A 27,610-nucleotide genomic window follows, 5' to 3' on the forward strand; every position below is an offset into this window, starting at 1 on the left:
GGATTGGATGGATACATCCCATTTAGAGCTCTCTCTCTCTCTCTCTCTCTCTCTCTCTCTCTCTCTCTCTCTCTGCATAATGTCTTCCTGTGGGGCTCTACTTTTGTTCCTATCTGCTAGAGAAGGAAGTTTCTCTGATAATGGTTGAACAAGACTCTTATTAATGAGTATAGCAGAATATTATTTGGAATAATTTTGTCACTACATTTTTTGACAAGTATTATTTGGTTTTACCTGAGATATCTCAGGTTCTTGGTAACTAAAGCAATGGCAAGTATGATTTCCATCTCATGGAGTTGGCATTAAGTCAAATCAGTTATTGGTTGGTTACTCCTACAAGCTTTGTTCCACCATTGCTCTAGCATACCTTGCAGGTAGTACACAATTTTGATAAAGGCTCTGTTACTGGCTTGGTGTCTATGTTTCTCATTTGATAGTATGCAGATTATCTTCCTTTACAAAAGATGCTGGAATGTAGGGGTGAAGCCTCTATTTAGGCGCCAATTTGACATCTTCATGTTCAGTGAGTTGTGTAGGTGTTGTCTTCAACAATAGGGTATTATGTAAGTTTGTGGAGAGCAACCTATTGTTTTGGCATCAGCCTATGTTGTTTGGAGATTCCAGTAGGGGATTTTGGCCAACAATTGAATTAGATGTAACCCAATGCTGGTATGGTACTGGAAGCTTTGTTTGGTGACAAGAGATGGCCATTTAGGATACTGTCTCTCCCATTATTTGGTGATTTCATTTAGATTGCCTTCATGTATGTGTATATTCTAGGATGTTTCTACTGTATTTGGTTGCCACTACCACTCAAATGCCCCTTATTTTTAGCTGTCTCTGACCATAGGTGAATATTAGCTTTAAGCCAATGATAACCAAACTATGATCCACATAACCAAAGAGTGTAGATATAAAATGAATGAGAGGAAACAGATAATTCTTGTTATGAAAGGGGAATAGAACAGATAAGTATGGGTGGAAGGGAGTGCAATGAGAGGATCACATGGGGAGGGGAAAGGGAGAGGGTGTTGTGAGAGGGAATACCACTCCATTCTTATACCCAACACCTGTAAGATTTGGTAAAGGATAAACAAAAGTTTAAAAATAGAGTAAATTCTCAAATGAGAACTTATACAAAAGATATGAAGACATTTACTAAATGAATTATACAGATTTATTTATTAAATCATTTACAGAATAATTTTCAGACTTCACAGGGGTGAAGAGTGAATAAATGAAGAACACATACACTTTTTAAACAGTTTGAATATTGTGTACATGGCAAAAAAAAAAGATATTGAATTAAGTTCTCAATGTAAAGTACAAGAGTACTTGAATGATAAGCATTTTTATATTTTATACCTTTTATTTAAATGTTTCTTTTTCTCAACCACTGAAATCAGTGGGTGAAATGCCATAAGCTATGATTAAATATGTTATCATTTTCTTATCCATAAATATCTATACTTATTGATTAGTATACATTTAAGGTTATATTTTAATATAGATAAATGATATGTAATTTGTTATAAAATAAAAGAATTTAACATTTCAGTGTCATTTAATTTTGTGTTTGGTGCCTTTGTGTTTTCTTCTGCCTTTAAAAGTATATGCATTTAAAAATAAAAGATTATATTAATTCACAAAAAGTTTACTTGTCAAGATTTATTAGCTTCAGAAATTTCTGTGGTCAGTTTTCCTCTGCAGAAAAAGATTTATCTTGATCTTCAAGTGGGGAAACATTGAATAGTAATTGTAAATAACAAGTGATTTTATCAAAAACACCAACATGTTTTTTAAGGAGAATATGAAGCCAGTAACAAGGAAGTCCAACACAAAAAATGATGACCTCATAGAGACGATCTAATGTTGGAGACTTAATAATTGGCATGAAGAGTAGAAACAAAGATAAAGCTATTGTTCCAAATACAAATGGCAACCACACCTAAAAGTAAAAAGAAAATTAAAATAAGCAGTGGTTTTTTTCTCAAAGTTTTCTATGACAAGCAAAAATATACTTTGATTGGTCTTAAACCTGGGCCTTTTATGTCACTTGGTTCAATCTTTAGCATCAATAAGAAATTCCAATGAACAATAAGTTGAAGTTTTTACATAATAAAAAAAATCATTCCCCAAATGGTCCATATCACAAAATTAGGAACTGGTAACCTAGGTCAAATGTGTCATAGATTGAGCTTGCAACCAGAAGCAATATTCATTCGACTCCCTCCCCTGACCTCTAAACTAGGCCCAATAGCCCTGGAGGCCTTAGAGGAGGGCAGGCTAGTTTTAGGGACCTCAGGTAAGACACTGCCCACTAAATCCTTTTTAGCCTGTCCAACAACCCCAGATCCCTGGGCTCCATGTCTCAGCCTACAACTTCTAGGGAAGATTTTGGTTTTACCAGAGGCCAGGCCAGATCTAGGAACCCCAGGTAAGACACCACACACTGCCTGCTAACACTTTAAAAGCCACCCAACAACTTTAAACTGCACCTCCTCCCTTGAGCTCCATATCCTGGCCTACAACTTCAGAAGAAGACATCAGCTTTATGCAAGACCAAGCTGGATCTAGGGACTCCAAGCCTCAAAAAAACCTTCTTTTACATTGGCTCTGTGTTTCTTATTTTAATAAGATGATTGGTTACATCTACATCTGGCACCCAACGTGACAAGAATCCATTAAAAATTGCTTGGGGCTGCCTCCCTAGTCCGAGCGGTCAGCTCCCTAGCCCCGGCCCAGGTCTGCTTGGCCTCAGGCTGGACTAACCATGAGCTGCTTGCTTAAAGCCAGTGCTACAAACAACTCAGGCCTGCCCTGCCAAACAGGGCCCCTGCCTGTAAAGCCAAGCCTTGACTCGGCTCAAGAGGGAACAAGTGGATGGATTTAAGCTTTAGCGGGCTACACCTTCGCTTTCGCTTTCTCTCTCTCTCTCTCTCTCTCTCTCTCTCTCTCTCTCTCTCTCTCTCTCTGGATTCACACCTAGGACACTAGGTGGCTGTTTTGAAATTCGCTCATAGATATTTCTCATCTATGAACTATTGTTGGGGTAAAAAATGATGAACTGACTAATTTGTTCAAAACCTTAGAAGGTGACAAGGACTTAAATAGTCCAAGAGAATTATCACCTGAAGCTGAGAGAGAACTGGCCTTGGTAGAAAAGAAAGTACATGAAGGACATGTGGATTGTATTGATCCAAAGCTGGATTGCATTTTGGTTATTTTACCTTCTAGGCATTCTCCTACTGGAATATTAATGCAGAGGGAAGATATTATATTGGAATGGATATTTTTACCAAATAAACCAAATAAAAAATTAAAAACTTATGTGGAAAAAAATCTCTGACTTGATTTGGAAAGGAAAATTGAGACTTCGTCAATTAGCAGGAATAGACCCAGCAGAAATTGTCGTACCTTTAACTAAGGAGGACATTGAAAAATTATGGACAGAAAGTGAACCTTGGCAAAGAGCTTGCAGTAATTTTTTGGGAGAAATTAACAGCAAATATCCAAAAAGCGATAGAATTCATCTTATAAAGAGAGCTGATTGGATCTTGCCTCAAATTGTACGGCAAAAACCCATATCTGGAGTTCATACATTTTATACAGATGCCAACAAACAAGGAAAGGCAGGTTACAAATCAGAAAATTTAAGTAAAGTGGTTCAAAGTCCTTATAATTCAGTTCAAAAATCAGAATTGTATGCTATTCTGTTGGTATTAATGGATTTTTCAGAACCTCTCAACATAGTAACTGACTCTCAGTATGCTGAAAGAGTGGTATTGCATATTGAGACTGCAGAATTTATGGATGAGAGACTCTCAGGTGTTGAAGACATGATAGTGGAAATAGATGGATTGGTCAAAGAAAATGTTAAATATAAAAAATTCCTAACACAAAACATCTAAGAAATCTGGGACACTATGAAAAGACTGAATCATAGAAGGAGAAGAAACACAGCTCAAAAACCCAGAGGATATATTTAAACAAAATTATGGAAGAAATTTTTCTTAATCTAAAGTAAGACATGCGTATAGAGGTACAAAATTTTACAGAACACCAAATAAAGTGGATCAGAAAACAAAATCTCCTCACCAAATATTCAGAACACTAAACATAAAAAACAACAACAGTAAAGAATATTAAAAGTGGCAAGGGGAAAATGCGAAATAAGATGTAAAAGCAGCCCTATTAGAATCACACCAACTTCTCAACAGAGATCCTAAAATACAAATGGGTCTAGACTGATGTCTTGTACACTCTGACAGACTAACTATGTTCATAACAGCTTTATTCATTGTATCCAAAACCTACAAACAACCTAGATGTCCTTCAACTGAGGATTCGATAAAGAAAATGTGGTACATTTCCTCAGTGGAGTATTGCTCAGCTGTTAAAAACAATGACACCAGAAAATTTGAAAGCAAACAGATAGAACTAGAAAAAATCATCCTGAGAGAGGTAACCCACACTGAAAAAGACAAACATGATATCTACTCATTATAAATGGACATTAACTGTAAAATAAAGGAAAACTATGCTAAAATCAACAGACCCAGAGAGACTAGGTAACAAGGATGATTCAAGGGGGTACTCCTAGATCTCCTTGGGAAGAAGAAATAGAAGAAACTTCATGAGTGGACTGCAGAGGGTAGAGATGGGAACATTAAGAATCAAGTTAGGGGTGGTGACAAAGGAGGGGAGTACTGAAAGAGGCTACTGGAAAAGGGGGGCAGTTCAGGGTCAGGTAAAAACCTGGCACAAGGGAATCTCCCAGGAATCTATAAGGATGACCCCAGCAAAGACGTCTAGCATTGGGGAATACTAGCCTGAACTGGGCATCTCCTGTGACCAGGAAAGACTTCAAGCAGAGGGAGTGGGAAACCAATCTAGCCACATAATCTTCAACCTACAGTCTGTCCTACCTATGGGATGTGCTGGGGTAAGGGTGGCCTTAGTAATTGAGGGAGTGGCCAACCAATGACCCATCTAGCCTAAAACCCATGCCAGAAGAGTAAGCCCATGCCTAACACTGCCAGGAGCACCAGTTAACACAGACTTGACAACCTAGAATCTTATGAGAGAACCAAGCACAACTGAAGGAATAAAACTGTCAATGTAATGATGCCTCATGATATTCTGCTTTACTCATAAATTGGTGCCTAACCCAGTTGTCATCAGAGAGGCTTCATCCAGTAACTGGTGGAAACAGATGAAGACTCAAAGCCAAACATTAGGCATAGATTGGGGAATCCTGCAGAAGAGGGAAAGAAAGGATTGTAGGAGCCAGAGGGGTCAAGGACACCACAAAAAAAGCTCAAAGAATCCACTAACTGGGCTCAAGGAGGCTCACAGAGACTGAATCAACCCCAGGGAGCCTGCATGGGACTGACCTAGGCCCTCTGCATATGTTAGAGTTGTGTAGGTTGGTCCTCTTGGACTGCTTTACAGTGGGAACAGGGGTTGTCTCAGACTCTTTTGCTGGTTTTATGAGGTGCTTATTCTTATTGCAATTTGATATACCATGTTTTACTGATAGTCATGGGAAACCTGATCTTTCCTAAACAGAAACAGAGGAGGAGTGGATTAGAGGGTGGGAACAGAGGAGGATTTCATTCAGGGAAGGACTAAGAGGAGAGGAGGGAAAAAAACTGTGGCTGAGATGTAAAATAAATTAATTAATTAAAAATCAATTTTCATCCAATATTATTCATATAAAGACAGGAGAAATTTAATGTTATCACTTTGATTTACCTTATAAGGCCTAGGTAGATCTGGCTCCTTGTACCTCAGTTTAAGTAAAGCCATCATATTTAGTGCATTCATGAACGTGTATACTTGTCCTATATATTTTATTGCATAGGTTACATTCAAAAACAGTATTTCCACAGATGATAAGATGATAATTTGAGTGACAGCTACAACTGGGCAGTGGTGGTCATTAAGCATAGCGTAAATGAAAGGCAGCTGTCCTTCTTGGCTGGCAGAATAGAAATTCCTTGATGCTGTAAGTATTCCACAGACAGTGGTATTCAGTAATGAAATTGAGATCCCCAAAGAAATGATCCATTGCATGGAAGGGAATACTCCATTCATCCATGTGACCGCAACAGATTCTATTAAAAAAAATTAAACAGAAATTCAAGAATGAAAGCTATTGTGTTTATTGAGAACATAGCAATAACCCTATCTTCTTTCCTTCACAATCAATGTAACTTGGATGCTCCTGCCAGAAGAAGGAGTTTCTTTACGTACTTCTTGAGTCAGGTAAGGCCTTGTGATTTGCTTTGATAAGTAAAAGGTATTAAAAGTCCTTATGTCCCAGTATTTAGTCTATTCATCATATTGCATAGTTCTCGCCCCCTCAATTGGTGCACTGGTTACCTGGTAAATTAACAACATCAGCTAGTTTGTGAGAAGATGGAGACATGACAATGTACAACATATTCTACAAAGCATGTGTCCTGTGACTCAGTGTATTAGTCACTTGTCTTCTTGCTGTGACCAAATATTTGCCTGACAAGAACATACTTAAGTAGGATCTATTTTGGCTTACATGAGGTAAACAGTACATCATGTCAGGCAAGTTTTGATGGCAAAATTATAAGGTATTTGGTCACATTGCATCTGTAGTCAGAAAGCAGACAGAAAGGGCAGAAAGGGGGCTGAGCTGTCAGATCTCAAGGAACCCCCAAAATGACTCCGTTTCTTCAGCAAGGCTCTACATCTGAAAGGTTCTATAGACTTCAAAACAGCACTACTAGTTGAAGTCCAAATAATCAAACAGTTAAGTCCATGGGGGACATTTGACGTTCAAATAACATCACTCAGCTACTTCACTGTGACACCAGTTGTGGCAATTAATCAGACATGATGTATCTGTCAGATTGTTCACATCATGACCTTGTGTGGCAGTCACTTGAAGCATCATTGCTTTTATGGAAGAATTTATTCTGCTAAAGGGCTCTTGTTATTCCTTTCTCCTACTTAAGGAATAATAGAAACCAATTTTCCTTCCTTCTGTTCCTTTTGGATAGTGTTCTGACTTGCATCATATCCACATTTTTCATATTCTTGTCAGGCTTCCTATTTTCTCAGTCACAAACATTTGCCCTAATCCAATCATCCACATATTTCAGAATTTTCTGCTCAAAGAACAGTAAGTCACCTGAACTTAAGAGTTCAGTCTATGCTAAGCTTCAGTGCCACTGATTTTTAAGCTGCAGGAGTCTCCAGAGGTATCACTACAAGTTACAGACCCTGTGAAGGATAGAATTATTTGTCTGGACCCATCATAAATGGTTATCTTATAAATGTGTGAGTTAAACCAATGGATAACTTTTATCAGAAAATTTGTGGAGAATTGATAGGAACAAAATGGGTAAATAAAACAGTCACGAAAACACTCATAAAATAAAATACATAAATGGAAAGATTTTTCCCAATGGAAATAAAATATAATATGATTAAGTGATATGAATATTTGGCAATTGAAAGCTAAGAAATAATTTCATAACTGTATCTTACATAGTCCAAAATTGATCCAAACTATGTACATAAATATTGATTATAGAGCTGGGCAATGGTGGTGCAAGCCTTCAAAACCAGCACTCAGAAGGCAGAGATAGGCAGATCTCTGTGAGTTTGAGGCCAGCCTGGTCTATAGAGTGAGCTCCAGGACAGGCCCTAAAGCTACAGAGAAACCTTGTCTTGAAAAACCAAAAGAAAATTTTTGATGATAAGCTATTGTTAAAATTTATTGTTACAGTTATATTGCTATGTTTTGATAGTATTTTTCTATTCCTATTTATTGAGTATTTAAGTTATTTTTAACCCTATTTACATCACAAGTGTTTACACATCTAGAGTTTTTTTTCCCAACATTTGCAAAGTTAAAACTGTTAATCTGTGCTTCTATAGGTGATCTTTAATCTGAATCTCAAAGAACCTATTATTCAGAGGTATCACTACATTCTGATTTTTTTTTTTTTTTTGGTTTTTTGAGACAAAGTTTCTCTGTGTAACAGTCCTGGCTGTCCTAGAATTCACTCTGTAGACCAGGCTGGCCTCAAACTCACAGAGATCCATCTGCCTCTGCCTCCTGAGTGCTGGGATTAAAGGCATCCACCACCACCACCCAGCTGCATTCTGATTTTGAGTACAGTTTTTCTATTCTACTTGAAGATTTTACACTGTCTTCAAGCTCTCCAGCATGAGATAGAAACACATTTTTAAAAGCCCTTGTGTGCATGAGGTATGGAACTTAAAATTATTCCAACTAGACTGCAAGAGAGGATTGTGAGGCGCAGTTTTCAGGTGGCATGTGTGAGGCACAAGGTGTCTGTTTTGTATATTATAGTGAGTTATTTAGAGCATAATGTGTTTGTGTGCAAGAGAATTAAAAGCTCATTGCAAGTTTAAAGATACTTGTATTTGTACCCAGACATACCTGAAGCAATGATTTCCTGAGCTGTCAAAACTGTGAGGTAGGATACATTAGTCAATACATAAAGCACAGCTATAACAGGCAGACTAGAAATCAAAGATTTGGGAATCGTCTCAGAGGGATTTTTTATTTCTCCTGCAAAACACAAGTAAAGTCATCAAAAAAGTGGCATATCGTGAAACATATGCATGAAAAAGGAAGGAAATATTTGTCAGATGCTATACTCCTTTCACTTTCTTAAATTGATTCTGGTTTTGTTTTTTTTTGGGGGGGGGGTACAGGAGTTTTGCTTGAATGCTGGCTTTTTCTATGATCTTACTTTAAAAATAAGATTAAGCAAAATTTCAATATTCTCCCCCCGTCAGCATTTGATCTTATAAGTGAGGAGTGTTCAGTACTGATGTTAAGACACTTCTCAATTCTAGAGATTTCTCTGCGTATTGGGATTCTGTGATTGAGATAGCTGCTCTCAGAGCTCAGACCCCAAAAAGACATCCTTCTTTTAGATAGTAGTCTAAAATATGCAGAATGGTTCTTGGGAGTCTATGATATCTCTTCAGAATAACAATATAAACTTATATCACCTGTTTTATTCACAAATGTCTAACCAAAAATATGTGAGAGCAGAACTTGAACTTCTATCTACTTAGGGTAACCACGGTGAGTCACAAAGTCCCAACTCTGAAGGCTGTAAGTGGTATTAATATGGTGCTAATTATGGCAATCAGTTCCATTTCATGTGACATCTAGTATTATTACAGATGCTTCCTTCTCTTCTTTTCCCTTGCATTGATATGTTGTCAAGTGAGGCAATCTTTGATTCAAAATTACAATCAACCACAAATCCTGACACATGTGAACTTCAGAGGAGCCCTATATGCCTCCATCAGACATTAACCCTTACTGTTGTGACCCAAGATATGTGAGATATATGATAGATAGATTATAGAAAAATAGATAATAGATACAAATAGATAGATGATAGAGATACATAATACATATTGAAAGATACTACCAATGACTTAACTTGAGATACACATATTACACAAAAAAACACAACCAACATAAATAAAGACAATATGTCTTCTACAAAAATTAATACTCCCAATTTATATAAAACATAGATGAAACACAAGACAGTAATTTTAAAGTAGCAATTATAAACATCATCAAGAAACTCAGCCAGGTGGAAGTGGCACACGCCTTTAATCCCAGCACTCTGCAGGCAGAACCAGGTGGATCTTTGTGAGTTCAATAACAGCCTGATCTACAGAGCAAGATCCAGGGCAGGCAACAAAACTGCACAGAGAAACCCTGTCTCAAAAAACCAAAGGGAAAAAAGGAGAAAGAAATTCAATGAGAATATGAATTAATCCTGAAATGAACACCACAAAACCTGAATAAATTGATGAGTGCAATAAGAAAAAATCAAGGTATTAAAATAGAATTTAATAGAGAGAATGTCTGAACAAAACTCAAACAAAAATTAAGTTGAGAAAACTTTTACAGGTCAAAAGAAAAAATCAAAATCCTTTCTATGTACTAAAAAGTATGCTGAAGAAATGAAAAAATTCCTATTCACAATAGCCTCAAAAATATTTACAAATCACCCTAAACAAGAAAGTGAAAGAACTTTATAAAGAAAACTAAGTCTCTGAAGAAGCAGAATGAGGAAGATAATAGAACATTGGAATATCTTCCATGCTCAATGATTGATAAAAATGAATATTGTCAAAATAACCATTCTACCAAAAGAAATTTATACATTCGATTCAATTTCAATCAAAATACCCATCATCTATGATATTCTGGATAAATATAGAGAAAATTTTCCTAGAATTCATGTGGACCCAAAATAGACCCCAAATAGTTAAAGCAATCAGCAAAAATTATAATGCTGGACTGATTGTCATTCTGCATTTCAAGAATTATTACAGAGCTATAATAATAAAAACAGATACTACTGGCACAGAAGCAGACATATAGGCCCCAAAATTGCACACGTAACTACAACCATTTGATATTTGACAAAAGATGCCAAAACATACATTGGAGAAAAGGTAGCATGTTCAACAAGTGGTATTTGGAAAGCTAAATGTCTACAAGTAGGAAGAATGATACTGGACCTGAATCTGTAACCCTACCAAAAATTTACTATAAGTGAATCAAATATCTCAATGTAAAACCTGAAATGCCAAACTTGCTAGAAGGAAACATAGGCAATATCCTACATGATATAAATATAATGGAAAATTTCTATTCAACAGTAAATAAAAATGAAATTATAAAAATTTCAGGTACATGGATGGAATTAAAAAATATCATGTGTGAGGTAACCCAGATCTATAAAGACAAATGCTGTATGATCTTTGCAACATGAATTGCTAAATGGTCTTATTAATAAAAAAAAAAAAACTGGAGCCAGATACTGGGGTGAAAGCTGAGATCAGAGGAATAGAACAAGCCAGCCACAAGTTCTTACCACTAGGAAATCCTCAGCCCAAGACAGAGTTACTTACTGTATACTCATGCCTTATATAACTTTCTGTGCCCTGCCATCTTACTTTCTCTCTCTGCCCAGCTACATCACTTTCTTTTTCTGCCCAGATCTATCACTTCCTGTCTGTCTGTACAGACCTCCAGACCTCTATGTTTAACTAATGCTGGGATTAAGGGCATGTGCCACCACGTATGGCTCTGTTCCCTGTGTGGTCTTGAACTCACAGAGATCCAGAAGAATCTCTGCCTTCTGAATGCTAGGATTAAAGGCATGTGCTACCTCTGTCTGACCTCTATGTTTAGTATAGTGGCTAGCTTTGTCCTCTGATCCCCAGGCAAGCGTTATTGTTTAGAGTACAAATAAAATATCTCCAGATTTCCCCATTTTTGGTCTAAAATTTAAAAAAGTTATAACTAATGTAAGAAAAACTATATACAATAAGTACAATAACTATATACAATATATACAGGCAATAAATACATCAACAAAGTCTAGTCCATTTGCAATTGATGAATTTAGTGGAAATATTCCATTTTGTATCCTATTTTGGTGAGTCCAAAATGGACCTAATTCACTTTCTATCCTAATATGTATTACCAACCAAAAACTATCTTTTGATGTCTATCAAGTTTATATACTTTAAACCTCTTTACTTTGTTTCTGTTCTGAATTTGTCAACAAGAAAAACTATAAGTACATAATTTTCAACTGCCTCAGAGACCCAAAGGATATAATATTACCTAGTTAAACAGGAAGAGCAAACAAGTGAGTTCCAAAAAATGTGAGGAAGGACAGAAACAGTGGGCTGCCTGGACAGTCTGCCAAGTTTTCCCTGCAACATTGGGGCATCCATCTTCAGCCTACAGGCTTAGCATGTATGACAGACTTATCTGTGAAGCAGAATTTCCTAAAGAGCTTTTCTACCTTGTCTTGACAAGGATCAGCAGTCATGTCTTTTGTGTCATGCCTGTCCATTTTTGACAGCATACTGTTAGCAGTCTATGCAAGGATACTTTCTTGTCCAGGGGCTAACTTTTACCACAATGAAAGAAAGCTCCAGATGGAGTTTCTTCCGTGCCCATCATCTTCTCTGAAGTAGATTGGTGCTGCCAGAAGCAGATATGTCTCATTGTCATAAAAAAAAAAGAAAAGAAAAAAATCTACATAATTAAAACATCTTAAATGCCATATTCTGGAGATCTCTGAAGTGTTTGAAGATGATCTGTATATCTAAAATATATTTCTGCTTGATCTTGAAAACATATGTAATATGACTACAAATTCGATTGTAATGACCAACTACTAACCTGCATTTCTTTATTATCCTAAATAGTTGGTAATAACTTTCATGGACTAGAACATTGCATTACATTGTTAAATGAAATGTACAGGTACAATACCTTGAACAAGATTAGAAATATATGTACAGTATTTTCTTGCTGTGGATGTCTTTCTGTATGTTGTGAATATATGTTGTTTCTATTGGTTAATAAAAAAAGCTACCTTGGCCTATGGCAAGGCAGGTTAGAGGCAGGCAGAAAACCCAAGGAGAGAGACAAAAGAGAAAGGGGGAGTCAGGAGAGATGCCAGTCTGCCATCCAAGGACCAACATGCTAGCAGACTGGTAAGCCACAGGATATGTGGCAAAACATAGATTAATAGAAGTGGGTTTATTTAAGATATAAGAGCTAGCTATCAAGAGGCCTGCCATAGACCATACAGTTTATAAATAATATAAGCCTCTGTGTGTTTCCTTGGGTCTGAGCGGCTGCGGGACTGCAAGTGATAGAGATTTGTCTGGATTGCGGGGGACTAGGCAGGACTGGAGGAAACTTCTGGTTACATTTTCTAATAAAAATCAATCTCAAATTAGTATCAATATACATAATTTGTATACAATATACAAAAATCCAATCCAATGTAAAATATTTAAAACCAGTAGTTGCATTTTAAAAGTAGATTCAATAATATAGCTTTTCTATCTTATCATATCTATATCTTCCCCTTTTTTCCTTTCAGAGTAGATTCAATAATATACTTCTTATCTAAGTCACCTTTTTTTCTTTTTCCTTTTCAAAACAGAACTCTAAATCTGATCTTCTTTGTTTATTCTTTTTTTCTAACCATCAACAATAACAACTTGTAACCAAGCATCCTAAACAATGGCAATTATCCATAACCCATTGAAAGACCAAAAACCACCCACCCCACCACTTGGGAACATGGGCATCGTGTTCTTAACAATACTTCCTGCTGTCTTGGGGCAACAGAAACTTTAGGAGATCTGGGGGGTGGGGAGAAGGGGTTATTTGTCTAGTTCTGGGAGAGGAAGCTATATTATTTGTTGTACAGTCTCTGCATAATGCCAAAGTGCAGGGCTTATCTCAAGTCCTTGTTTGAGTAGTCTGTGAGGTTGGATCATCTGTAAGCCATCTCAAAATTGTTCTGAGCAGTTTGGAATCCAAAGCTGATCTTTGGGTGGTGTTTATCAGCTTAGTGGCATTATCATTGTCCTGATGAAATCGTGATTGTGGGGCCCATCATCTTTTTGGAGACTTCAAGGTCACTATTAGGCATGGACATGGTTCCCTGCAGAAAACTGATAGAGACTCAAACTATAAATCATGTACAGGAAGCTAGATGAAGCCTTTTTACTAGAATTAGTAAGTACTCTATATGACCATTAATATCATGACAAAAGTTTAAAATATATATAAATAAATCTTATCAATTTTGATATAAAATTCATACCTTAAAGTTTTAAAGAGTCAAAATAGAACCAAAGAATTATGAGACTGGTGGCAATAGAACAGTCCCTTAATTTTCATTTTTCTTATGTCCCATATCAGGTGGCTCTTTTGACACGATACAGAGATTTTGGATTTTTTTTAATAAGCATGCTTGGATTTAGAGAAAGATAGACCCATGCTCCACCTCCAATGCCAGCTTTAATTTTTAATTGAACTGGGACTACATAAAGATCATTTGTGTTATGTGTCTGTAGAGAACAGCAGAAACAAACATTAGGAAGACTTACGAAACTTTATTCTGTAAGATATGTGATATACCAAATAGGCCAGTTTACTCTTTTTCTTGGGACTTTTTTTTTCTGAATGATTTGTCCCTTTTATTCAGATGTCTCATTTGTCCAGTGTTCTTCAGATTCCTTAGCCCTCATTCTCTTGAAGGAAAAAAAGAAAATCCCTTCCCAACCCTAAATTTGGGGAGGTTCCCTTTTGACAAGTTATATCTGATTAAATGAAAAGCATTAGTTAGTAGTATAAGTTAGTTTAAATTGAATGGTCATGCTGGTTGATGAACCATCACCTCTTCTAATTAAGAGATCTCTCTTGTTCAAGGTGAATCTTTATCAATTTTGATAGTATCAATAGTTTTTCCTCTCCTGTAGAAACAAAAGCAAAACCTTGTCCCCAACCTAATACATACCCTGGTTTCTATTCTGAGGTCAGCACATCCTTAAAGTATTTAGGCTGATTTAATTCTTTTGTTTTTTTTTTCTATTATCCAATGTCTCTCTGCAGCTGTTGTTCCTTTCTCATTAGCACTGAGAAAATTCAAAGTTAATAGAGCATTACATAATCTATTTCTGGGGGTTTTGTTGCCCATTTCTGTTTATTTAGCATATCCTTTAGAGTTCTATTTGATCTTCCTATGACTGCTTGGCCTGTAGGATTGTATGATATGCCTGTAATATGCTTTATATTGTAATAAACAAACGACTGCTTCATTTTACCAGAGACATATGCTGGAACATTGTCAGTTTTAATTTGTGCAGGCATACCCATGATGGCCATAATCTGTAGCAAATGCATGATCACAAAATCAGCCTTTTCAGAACTCAGAGCATTTGCCCATTGAAATCCTGAATAGGTATCAATGGTGTGGTGTACATATTTCAAATTTCCAAATCCTACAAAATGAAACATATCCATCTACCAGATTTCATTCCTCTTAGACCCCTTTGGGTTACATCCTGTTGGAAGTGGAGTCTGATTGTAAAAATAACAAGTAAGACATGTCCTTGGCTTGTTACCAGGTTATGGAAAAATCCTTTTTTAAGCCTTACTGTTGACATGATGTTTTTATGAAATTCTGAGGCCTCCAGCACATTTCCTATTCAATAGTTTATCAATCTAGTCATTTCCTTTTGCTAGAGGGCCTGAGAGACTAGTATGGAATTGGATGTGAGTTATAAATAAGGGTTGATTCCTATTCCTGATTATTTCTTATAATTGAATAAATAATGAAGTTAATTATGGTTCATCATGCATAAATTCTGCTGTTTCAATGTGTAAGACCATGCTTTCAGTATACTGAGAATTAGTAACTATGTTGAGGGGTTCCAAAAATCCATTAATACCATCAGAATAGCATATAATTCCAATTTGAGTACAGAATTATAAGGACTTTGAACCACTTTACTTAAATTTTGTGATTTGTAATCTACCTTTTTCTTGTTTGCTTGCATCTGTATAAAATGTAGGAGCTCCAGATATTGGTGTTTCCTATACAATGCAAGGCAGGATCCATTTAGCTCTTTATAAATTTAATTCTATCTCTTATGGGATATTTGTTGTTAATATCTCCCAAAAAATTACTGTAGGCTCTTTGCCAAGATTCACTCTCTGCCCATAATTTGTCAATTTCATCATTAGGTAAAGGTACTACAATTTCTGCTGGGACAATTCCTGCTAATAGACAGAGTCTCAATTTTCCTTTTAAAATCAAGTCAGAGATCTTTTCCATATAAATTTTTAATTTTTTACTCTGTTTATTTGGTAGAAATATCCATTCCAATATAATATCTTCCCTTTGCATTAAAATTTCTGTAGGACAATGCCTAGAGGGTAAAATAACCAAAATGCAATCAAGTTTGGAATCCACATGTTCCACATGTCTTTCCTGTACTTTCTTTTCTACCAATTCTTTCTCAGTTTCAGGTGATAATTCTCTTGGACTATTTAAGTCCTTGTCACCTTTTAAGGTTTTAAACAAATTATTCAGTTCACCAACAATAGTTCATAGATGGGAAATGTCTCTGAATAATCTTAGAAAGTCAATAAGAGTCCATAATCAATCTCTTCTAATTTGAAACCTTTTGGGGTCTAATTTTTTTGTAGACCTAAATTAAATCCTAAATAATTTATAGAATCTCCTCTTAGTATCTTTTCAGGAGCAATTTGTAATCCCCAAAAAGGCAAAATTTTCTTTACTTCTTCAAACATTCTTTCTAAAGTATCTGCATTTGAGTCAGTTAGTAAAATATTGTCCATGTAATGATAACTTAGAGATTTAGGAAATTATTTATGTATTACTTCCAATGGCTGTTGTACAAAATATTAACACAGGGTTGGGCTATTCAACAGTCCCTGTGGGAGAACACTTTATTGATATCTTTTAACCAGTTGAGCATTACTATAAGTAGGCACTGTGAAGGCAAATCTTTCACTGTCTTTTTCTTGTAGGGGTATTGAAAAGAAACAGTCTTGTAAATCAATAACTATAAGAGGCCATACTTTAGGTAACAGAGTAAGTAAAGGAATTCCAGACTGTAGAGGGCCCATTGGCTGGGTTAATTTGTTAATTGCTCTAAGGTCTGGTACCATTCTCCATTTACTAGATTTCTTTTTAATAACAAATAAAGGAGAATTCCAAGGGCTGGTTTATTTTTCAATATGCTGAGCATTTAACTATTCTTCTACCAGCTCTTCTAAAGCCTGGAGTTTCTCTGTTGTTAAAGGCCATTGCTGAACCTGTACAGGCTTGTCTGTTAACCACTTTAAAGGTAGAGCTGTTGGTGTCTTTGAAAGATCAGCAGCTGTTGTGCCCTGTTCTTGTACAATCTGGATGGTTGATGGCTATTCTTATAATACCTTCTAATATTATCCTTAGAAACATATGTTAGCTTATGGTTTGTTTCTGAGGTTGGGAGGAATGTTATTCTGGGTATTCCATTGTTGTAATAAGTCACAGCCCCAAAAATTCATAGCTGTATTAGCTACATATGGCTTTAATTTTACTCTTTGTCCTTTTGGCTCCATATATTTGACCCATCTTGCACTCTGTTTCACTTGAGATAATGCTCCAGTCCCTAACAACTGAACATTTACCTCCTGAAGAGGTCCATTTGGATGCCAAGATTCTGGTATAATTATTGTTACATCCACACCTATGTCTACAAGACCTTCAATGAGAACATCATTTATTTGTGTTTTTAAATTTGGTCTTTGTGCATTTATAGAAGTTTGCCAAAAAGCTGCTTTATTGTGTCTCCTGAATTTTTTGTTCTCTCTGCTATAGCTGTTCTTTCACCTCAAGCTGTGCGGTTTTTTAACAATAGGCATTTGGCTATTTAACTGCTCTGGATGGGGTTTCTTCTATGATGGCAGGAAAGGACTGATCCGAATTTGCCATGAGGACCTGTAAGAGGCCCCTCTGGGAGTTTCCCAATGGCAAAGGCAAAAGATTACCTTGCCTGTCCCTTGTTGATCTATATTTGTTACTCCAATGTTTGCTTTTACCGCACCTTCTGCATAATCCAGAAGGGAGAGGTGTTTTGTTGCCATTGTTCCTTGAAAAAAACATTGTTTCTAGGAATGCCCTGTTTACAGTCCCTTTTTAGGTGACCTTCTTTACTGCAGTTAAAGCATCTGATATTATTATTTTACTTCAAACCTCTAGAAATTACCTTTCCTGTCCAAGTATCATCATAGTCATGAGATTCAATATTAATTGTCTCTCAGATCCATTCCTCCAAGGGTGCTGATCTTGCCTTTAATGGCTTAATTACCCTTTTGCATTGTGCATTACCATTTTCAAAAGCCAGAGATTCAATTATTATCTATCTAGCTTCTGAATTTGGTATCATTCCATTTACTGCTAAAGACAGCCTTTGTAAGAAATCTGTGAAGGTTTCTTTGGGGCTCTGTATAACTTTTGTAAATGACTCAATTTTCTTTCCTACTTGTTCAATTCTGTCCTAAGCATTCAAGACTGCCATTTAGCAGAGAATTAGGGTGTGGTCATCATATAAAGACTGTCTTTGTATATCAACATAATTGCTTTCTCCAAGAAGTTGATCTTAGGAAATTTCCATACCTCTAGCCCTACATTGTTGTTCTACAATCTTAGCCACCTCTTTCCACCAGGTTCTCCATTGTAACTGGGTCCCAGCCTCTAAAACAGCTGTAACCAAATCTTTCCAGTCCTGAGGGATAACTCTATTACAAGTGACTATGAGTTTAACATCTGCTTTACAAATAGAGAATGCATACCCTATGAACCTACAGCTTCCCTGAATCTCCTCAAATCTAACATTCACATAGTAGTCATATTAGCTTGTACTTGATAGCCTTGAGCATTTGGCAGTTTCCTGTATGGCTCCTGGATAGATTAAGGTTGGCTGTTTTAAAGCCTTAGGCTGTTTCTCTGTAACTGTATAATGCATTGCTGAGAGAGGTTCACCTATAGTTCTGTCTAGGTCTGAATATCTCTATAATCTGTTTTAACAAGTTTTTCTAAAACTTTTATTTTGGCACTCATATTAACCAAACTTTTTAATGATAAAATAAAAAATATCAAAGAAATAATATTCATAATTGATATTATGTAAATCCCATCAACATTAGTTCTCCTCTCATTTAATTGTTCCATTTTCAGACCACCTAATGTTATACAACACAGACCAAATTCCCTTCATTGTAAAAATGTTTCTCATTTTCAATATGGGAAAACAATTATCTTTTAACGAATTTCTCCATTTAAGATATCTTAACTGACTCACCAAGTCTGCGAACTTCATAGAACAATAGAACAGTAGAAGCCCGAAGGAATTTCAAGGCTTCTGCCTAGTGTGATAGCAGTTTCAGATGGGGATCTCAAGAGAGTCCACAGCCCACCAGGAGAGAAGAAGCCAAAGAGACTCCAGCCCACATGGAAGTGGAGACCCTGGTCATGTGCAGCTTGGGACTGATCCCCAGGCAAGCAGCTTTTTAGTGAATTTGTGCCACAAACTTTGGGTTGCCAGATGTAACACAAACTGCTAAACAGTCTTATTAATAAAAAAAAAAAACCTGGAGCCAGGTATTGGGGTGAAAGCTGAGAGATCAGAAGAATAAAATAAGCCAGCCACAAGTTCTTACCACTAGGAAATCCTCAGCCCAACAGAGAGCTACTTTCTCTATACTCATGCCTATATATCTTTCTGTGCCTTGCTATCCTTCTTCTTCTTTCTTCCCAGCCTAGATCTATCATTTCCTGTCTGTCTGTACAGACCACTAGACTTCTAGAGGTTAACTAGTGCTGGGATTAAAGGCATTTTCCACCACGTCTGGTTCTGTTCCCAGTGTGGCCCTGAAGTCACAGAGATCCAGATGAATCTCTGCCTCCAGAATGATAGGATTAAAGGTGTGTCCTACCACTCCCTGACCTCTATGTTTAATATAGTGAGTGGCTGTACCCCCAGATCCCCAGGCAAGCTTTATTTTTTAGAGCACAAATAAAATATCACCACAGGTCTTCATCACTTCATTTACATTATTCACATATTCAGTGTATGTGTAGAATGAAGCCAGATTCTTGGTCAAAGCTTCAGATACATGGCTCCCATACCATGTCCTTATAAAGTTTTTTTTCCCTCTGAAACATCATGAGCTGAGTTTTCACCATCTACATTTCTTGCAGCATTATTATCTTCAATATGCACATTAGCACAGTTCATTGTCTGCTTTTGGCATCCTGTGGCATTTCATGCTCAATATACTAAATGCATCTACATTCCTCAAAAAAAAAACTACATAGGCTTAAAATGTACTTGGTCAGGCTTATTATAATGATGACCCCACTTATGGTAACAATGTCTGTCTTGTTTCTTTTTTAATTGTTGTGATAAAATACCTTGACAGAGACATCTTATGGGATAGTGGTTTTATTTTAGTACAGATTTTCCAGATTATAGAATATCATTACAGTGAAGTCACAGCAGCAGGAAATCAATATAGCTATATACATTATATGAATATTCAAGTAGCATAGACAATTAAATGCATGTGTCTTCATTAGGGTTTCTATTGCTGTGAAAAGACACCATGACCACAGCAACATTTATAAAAGAAAACATTTTAATTGGGGCTAGCTTATAGTTCAGAGGTGTAGTCCATTATTGTCATGTTGGCTGCATGCAGGCAGACATGGTGCTGGAAAGGTAGCTGAGAGTTCTAAATCTGGATAAGCAGGCAGCAGAAATAGAGAGTGAATCACTAGACCTGTCTTGAGCTCCTGAAACCTCAAAGCCCACACCGTCAATGATACACCACCTTCAACAAAGACACACCTACTCCAACAAGGCCACATCTCCTAATAGTGCCAATACCTATGGGGCTATTTTCATTCAAACCACCACAGTACGCATGTTAGTGTTTAGCTTACTCTCTTTATTCTTAAACAATCCAGAATACCCTGCCTAGGAAATAGTGCCTACCTCAGTGTATAGGGATTCCCTACAAGCTAACATGAACAAGATAAGCTCTATAGACATGGACAAAGACCTGCTAAGTGATTTTAAATTCTATATTGCAGACAATTAAACTAATAATCTTAAAATCCTTTCATAATCCCATTTCCTCTACTTTTATGATACATTGGTAGCCCACCCTACTTAAAATGATACCCTCCTAGTTCTTGAATTTCTTTGTTCCTCGTCCATATTTTCATTTCTTGTTATACTCTTTTCAACATTAGGTGATTTTAAGTTAGTTATTAGTAATTGCTACAGAATATATTTTCTTGTTTTCTTTCAATAGTTTACTTATTGGATTTATTTCCTTATTTTTACTAGACTATAGATAGCTTAAAAGAATAAGGTTTATTATGATAATAATTTCAATGCTCTATTTGTATTTCTGAGGTTATATCCTATGCTGGTATTTTATTTGTACTGAAATGTGATTTTCATTGTATGTTAATAAATAAAGTAGCCCAGGGGTCAGAGCTTTAAGAGGCATAGCAAGATCGTGGTGGTGGTGGCACATGCCTTTAATCCCAGCACTTGGTAGAAGAGCTAGGTAGATCTCTGTGTGTTCAGGGATACAGCCAGCATTGGAGACATATGCCTTTAAGACCTGTAGGGCAGTACTTACAGGCAGTGACGAGGCAGTCATGTGTTTGGGTTTACAACCAATGAGAAGGCAGAACAGAAAGACTATTTAAAGACAGACACACAGAAAGTAGCTCTCTTTCAGAAAGCTAGGAGCACTGCAGGAGGTAAGATATTAGCTCTGAGCTCTGACCTCTCGGCTTTCTCTTTTACATTGGTTCTGTGTTTTTTATTTTAATAAGACGGTTGGTTACATCTACATCTGGTGCCCAATGTGACAAGAATCTATTAAAAACCACTTGGGGCTGGCTGCCTAGACCGAGCAGTCAGCTCCCTAGGCCCGGACCAGGTCTGCTTGGCCTCAGGACGGATTAACCTTGACCTGCTTGCTTAAAGCTGGTGCTACAAACAACTCAGGCCAGCCCTGCCAAACAGGGCCCCAGCCTGTAAAGCCAATGCACGTGGTGGAAGCTTAAGGAAGCCAGAGCACAGCCTTGACTCAAGTCAAGAGGGAACAAATGACTGGATTTAAGCTTTGGCTGGCTATGCTTTCTCGCAATCTCTCTCTCTCTCTCTCTCTCTCTCTCTCTCTCTCTCTCTCTCTCTCTCTCTCCATTCACAGCTAAAACACTAGGTGGCTGTTTTCAAATTCCCTCAGAATTCTACTGTTCTACGAATATTTGGAAAGTCTCAACATATCAGATATTTTAAAGGAAAATATTTAAAAAGGGAAATTTTTTTTCCACATTAAAAAAATGGGTTTTATGTGTACATTGGAAGAAAATGGGGTTTTGTTTGAAATTTTAGGCAGTCTGACAATGGAACAACTATATGAGAAGATTAGTATTATTGGAATTATGCAGTTTATCACTATGCTTATACTCATTTTACTATTTAAAAAGATAGTCGATGTAAGTGCCAGAATGAAAGCTTTAGAAAAACTTGTTAAACCTGTAAAAATTCAGACAGAAGAAATTAACAGTGAAGTGGTTTCAAGTTTGGATCATAAGGTTACAGAAAGAAAGCCTGTTTTCACAGTCACCCTTAATTTATCCTGTAACCGTACAGCAGTTGCCTGATCAAATGATTACACAAAATATTTGGGCTCCAATTGAAATGTTGGATTTAAAAAGGTTTAAGGAGGCAATAGTATCTTATGGCATGCATTCCCCATATGTAAAGCAAATGTTAAACTCCTGGTCAACATATAATAGGATTGTACCACAGGACTGGCTGGAGATGGCACAAGCTGTTCTTGAACCCAGCCAGTGGCTTCAATTTCTAACTTGGTTTAAGGATGAAGCTAAAAACATAGAAAAACAATGGGGGGATAAAGGAATACAAGTTTGCCTGGATCAGCTTAGTGGAGAAGGCCAATATGCTTCAGTACAAGCACAATGTTTATATAATGTCCAAACCCTAATTTTATGTCGAACGGCAGACTTGATGCATGGGACAGAATTGAGGAACCAGGAAAAAAACCTGAGTCATTTACAAAGGTTATACAAGGCCCAAAAGAAAATTTCACAGATTTTTTACAAAAACTGGCTTCAGCAGTAAATAAAATGGTCTCAGATTCAGAAGCTAGTAAGGCAATAATTGAATCTTTGGCCTTTGAGAATGCCAATGCAGCATGCAAAAGAATAATCAGGCCATTAAAGGCAAGATCTGCACCTTTGGAATATTGGATTAGACACACAGTAAATGTTGAGGCTGATGAGCATGATGATATGTGGGTAGAAGCAATTTCAAAAGGTTTGAGGAGTGTTAGATGTTTTGGATGTGGAAAGCAAGGACATTTGAAAAGGGACTAAAAACAGGTCATTCCTAAAAATAATGTTTCTTCAAGGAACAATGGCAACAGAATGCCCCTTTCTTCTGGAGTATGCAGAAGGTGTGGTAAGGGAAAACACTGGACCAACGAATGTAGATCAACAAAGGACAGACAGGGTAATCCTTTGCTTCAGTTTTCGGGAGACTCCCAGAGGGACCTCATGCAAGCCCCCATAGCAAATCCAGTTCAAACCTTTCCTGTACCCATAGAGGAAAACCCTGCTCAGAGCAATTAAATAACCAAATGCCTATTGGAATAAATCATGCTGGTCAGGATGATGAAACAGAGAGAATAGAAAATTTAGGAGAAAACATAAAGAAAATTTTTTGGCAAACTTCTATTAATGAACAAAGACCAAAATTAACGATAAAAATAAATGGTGTTTTGTTGTCTGGTCTGGTAGACACAGGTGCGGACATTACCATAATTGCACCAGAATTTTGGCATTCAACTTGGTCTCTTCAGGAGGTAAATGTTCAACTGTTAGGAATTAGGACATTATCTCAGGTGAAACAGAGTGCAAGATGGCTGGAATGTATAGGGCCAGAAGGACAGAGAGGAAAATTTAAACCATATGTGGCTAACATAGCTATGAACCTGTGGGGTCGAGACTTGTTACCAAAATGGAATACTCAGAATAACATCCCTCCAATCTCAGAAACAAATAATAAACTAGCACATGTTTCTGAGAGAAATATTAAAAGGCATTATTTTGAGTGGTCACCAGCCATCCATATTATACAAGAACAGGGCACAACAACTGATGATCTTCCAAAGACACCAACAGCTCTACCTTTAAAATGGTTAACAGACAAGCCTGTATGGGTTCAGCAATGGCCTTTAACAACAGAGAAACTCCAGGCTTTAGAAGAGCTGGTAGAAGAACAGTTAAATGCTCAGCATATTGAAGAATCAACCAGCCCTTGGAATTCTCCTATAGTATTATTATTAAAAAGAAATCTGGTAAATGGAGAATGGTAATAGACCTTAGAGCAATTAACAAAGTAACCCAGCCAATGGGCTCTCTACAATCTGGGATTCCTTTGCCTACTCTGTTACCAAAATGATGGCCTCTCATAGTTATTGATTTACAAGACTGTTTCTTTTCAATACCCTTACAAGAAAAAGACAGAGAAAGATTTGATTTCACAGTGCCTACCTTTAATAATTCTCAACTGGTAAAAAGATTTCAATGGAGGGTCCTCCCATAGGGAATGTTGAATAGCCCAACTCTGTGCCAATATTTTGTACAACAGCCATTGGAAGTGATATGAAAAAAATTTCCTAAATCTATAATTTATTATTATATGGATGATAATTTACTAGCTGACTCAAATGCAGATACTTTAGAAAGAATGTTTGAAGAAGTAAAGAAAATGTTGCCTTGCTGGGGATTACAAATTGCTCCTGAAAAGATACAAAGAGGAGATTCTATTAATTATTTAGGAAATAAAATAGAGCTACAAAAAATTACACCCCAACAGGTGCAAATTAGGAGAGATAAACTACAGACTCTAAATGACTTTCAAAGATTATTTGGAGATATTTCTCATCTACAAACTATTGTCGGGGTAAAAAATGATGAATTGACTAATTACAAACCTTAGAAGGTGATGAGGACTTAAATAGTCCAAGAGAATTATCACCTGAAGCTGAGAAAGAATTGGCCTTGGTAGAAAAGAAAGTACATGAACGGCATGTGGATCATATTGATACAAAGCTGGATTGCATTTTGGTTATTTTACCTTCTAGACATTCTTCTACTGAAATATTAAAGCAGAGGAAAGATATTATATTGGAATGGATATTTATACCAAATAAACCAAATAAAAAATTAAAAACTTATGTGGAAAAAAATCTCTGACTTGATTTGGAAAGGAAAATTGAGACTTCGTCAATTAGCAGGAATAGACCCAGCAGAAATTGTCGTACCTTTAACTAAGGAGGACATTGAAAAATTATGGACAGAAAGTGAACCTTGGCAAAGAGCTTGCAGTAAATTTTTTGGGGAAATTAACAGCAAATATCCCAAAAGCAATAGAATTGATCTTAAAAAGAGAGTTGATTGGATCTTGCCTCGAATTGTATGGCAAAAACCCATATCTGGAGTTCATACATTTTATACAGATGCCAACACACAAGGAAAGGCAGGTTACAAAGCAGAAAATTTAAGTAAAGTGGTTCAAAGTCCTTACAATTCAGTGCAAAAATCAGAATTGTATGCTATTCTGTTGGTATTAATGGATTTTGCAGAACCTCTCAACATAGTAACTGACACTCAGTGTGCTGAAAGAGTGGTATTATATATTGAGACTGCAGAATTTATCCCTGATGATTCAGAATTAACTTCACTATTTATTCAATTACAAGATACAATCAGGAAAAGGAGTCATCCTTTATATATAACTCACATTCAATCCCATACTGGTCTGCCAGGCCCTCTAGCACAATGCAATGATGAGATTGATAAATTATTGATAGGAAATGTGCTGGAGTCCTCAGAACTTCATAAAAAAAAAAACATCATGTAGCAAAGGTTTAAAAAAGGATTTTTCCATAACTTGGCAACAAGCCAAGAAAATAGTAAAGAAATGTCCTACTTGTTCCTTCTACAATCAAACGCCATTACCAACAAGATGTAACCCAAAGGGTACTCAGAGGTATGAAATCTGGCAGATGCACATATTTCACTTTGCAGAATTTGGAAAAATGAAATATGTACACCACACCATCGATACTTATTCAGGATTTCAATGGGCAACTGCTTTGAGTTCTGAAAAAGCTGATTCTGTAATCACTCATTTGCTAGAAGTTATGGCCATCATGGGTATACCTGCACAAATCAAAACTGACAATGCTCCATCATATGTCTCTGTTAAAATGAAACAGTTTTTTGCTTATGACAATATAAAGCTTATTACAGGCATACCACATAATCTTACAGGTCAAGCAGTTATTGAAAGGTCAAATAGAACTCTAAAAGTAAATTATATGCTAAATAAACAGAAAGAGGTAACCAAAACCCCCAGAAATAGACTTCATAATGCTCTATTAACTTTGAATTTTCTCAATGCCAATGAGAAAGGAACAACAGCTGCAGAGAGACATTGGAAAATAGAAAAAAACTACAGAATTAAATCAGCCTATATACTTTAAGGATGTGCTGACCTCAGAATGGAAACCAGGGTATGTATTACATTGGGGACGAGGTTTTGCTTTTGATTCTACAGGAGAAGATAAGCTGTGGGTACCATCAAAATTGATAAAGGTTCAATTTGAACAAGAGAAACTTCTTAATTACAGGAGGTGATAGTTCATCAACCAGCATGAACATCCAATTTAAACTAACTTGTACCAGTAACACATGCCTTTTCATTTAATCAGATAATAACTTGCCAAAAAGGAACATCCCCAAAAATTAGTCTTGGGGAAAGGTTTTTGTTTTTGTCTTTTAGGATAATGAAGGTTAAGGAATCTGAAGAACACAAGACAAATGAGAAAACTGAAGAAAAGGGACAAATCATCAATCCCAGGAAACAGAGTGAAACGGCATATGGGTATATATTATCTAAAAAATTTTATGTCTTCCTAAATGTTTGTTTCTGCTTTTCTCTAAAGATTTAACACTATTGGTCTTCTAATAGTCCCAGTTCAATTAAAATTTAAAGCTGACTTTGGAGCTGGAGAATGGCTCTCTCCTTCTTTATACTCAAGCATGTTGTTAAAAGGAAAATGCAAACTCCCTGTATCATGCCAGAATAAAAGAGCCATCTTCTGCTATGGGTCAGGACAAAAGCCAAATTAATTATGGGACTATTCTATTACTAATCTCAACTCTTTGATTCTATTCTGATTCTTTAAACTTTTCTTAAAGTTTAAATTTTATATCAAATTTACAAGATTGATAGATATATAGGTATATATACATTTTAAACTTTGTCAAGATATGAATGGTCATATAGAGTACTAACTAATTCTAGAAAAAAGGCCTCAATTTGCTGCACATAGATGTCTTTGTGTTCAAATCTCTTATCAGTTTTCTGCAGGAAATCACAGCCAGGCCTAACATCAACTGAAGTATCCAGGAAGAAGATGGGGCCCCACAATAACAACAATTCCATGTGGACAATAATAATATCACTAAGCTGACAAACATCATCTACAGATCAACTTTGAACTACAAGGTGCTCAGAGCAATTTTGAGATGACTAGCTGAGATGATCCAGTCTGAAAGACTACTTGAATAAGGACTTGAGACAAACCCTGAACTGTGGCATTATACACAGACAGGATAATGAAGGATATAGTTACCTTTCCTAGAATTTGACAATTAACCTAAAATTTTTCTTTCAGGATAAAGATAACTTCGCCCATACCCAGCAGGAAGCAATTTTAAGAATACGACGCCCACATTCCCAAAGAGGTGGGGTGGGGTGGGTGGATTTTTGGTCTTTTTAATAGGTTTTGGGTCTGGGATAATTTTCATTGTTTAGCGGGGTTGGTTACAAGTTGTTGTCAAGGGTTAGGAAAAAGGCTAAGCAAAGGAGATTAGATTTAAAGTTCTTGTTTAAAAAAAGAAAGAAAAGAAAAAACAATTACTAGTTTTAAATACTTTGCATTGGATTGGATTGTTTTATATTGTATACAAATTTGAAATTGATATTGTTAGAAAATGCTATATGTATATTTCTAAATGTATTTATACCATTCATT

The 27,610-nt window shown here is 36.4% G+C and overlaps 1 protein-coding gene across 1 annotated transcript in view; it reads right to left on the reverse strand.

Moving 5' to 3' along the window:
- Positions 1-1,294: 1,294 nt before the first annotated feature.
- The window catches only part of LOC102910947 (solute carrier family 7 member 12-like), a 32,315-nt gene continuing 5,999 nt past the window's right edge, over positions 1,295-27,610 (reverse strand). Inside the window, exons 2-4 of the mRNA XM_006994721.4 lie at positions 8,453-8,584; positions 5,758-6,119; positions 1,295-1,948 (exon numbers count right to left, since the gene is read on the reverse strand). Of these exons, the coding sequence (XP_006994783.1) occupies positions 1,694-1,948; positions 5,758-6,119; positions 8,453-8,584 (749 nt within the window). The 3' untranslated portion in view covers positions 1,295-1,693. The remainder of the gene's footprint in view (positions 1,949-5,757; positions 6,120-8,452; positions 8,585-27,610) is intronic.

The sequence above is a fragment of the Peromyscus maniculatus genome, chromosome 2 (assembly GCF_049852395.1).
Source record: "Peromyscus maniculatus bairdii isolate BWxNUB_F1_BW_parent chromosome 2, HU_Pman_BW_mat_3.1, whole genome shotgun sequence".
NCBI lineage: Eukaryota > Metazoa > Chordata > Mammalia > Rodentia > Cricetidae > Peromyscus > Peromyscus maniculatus.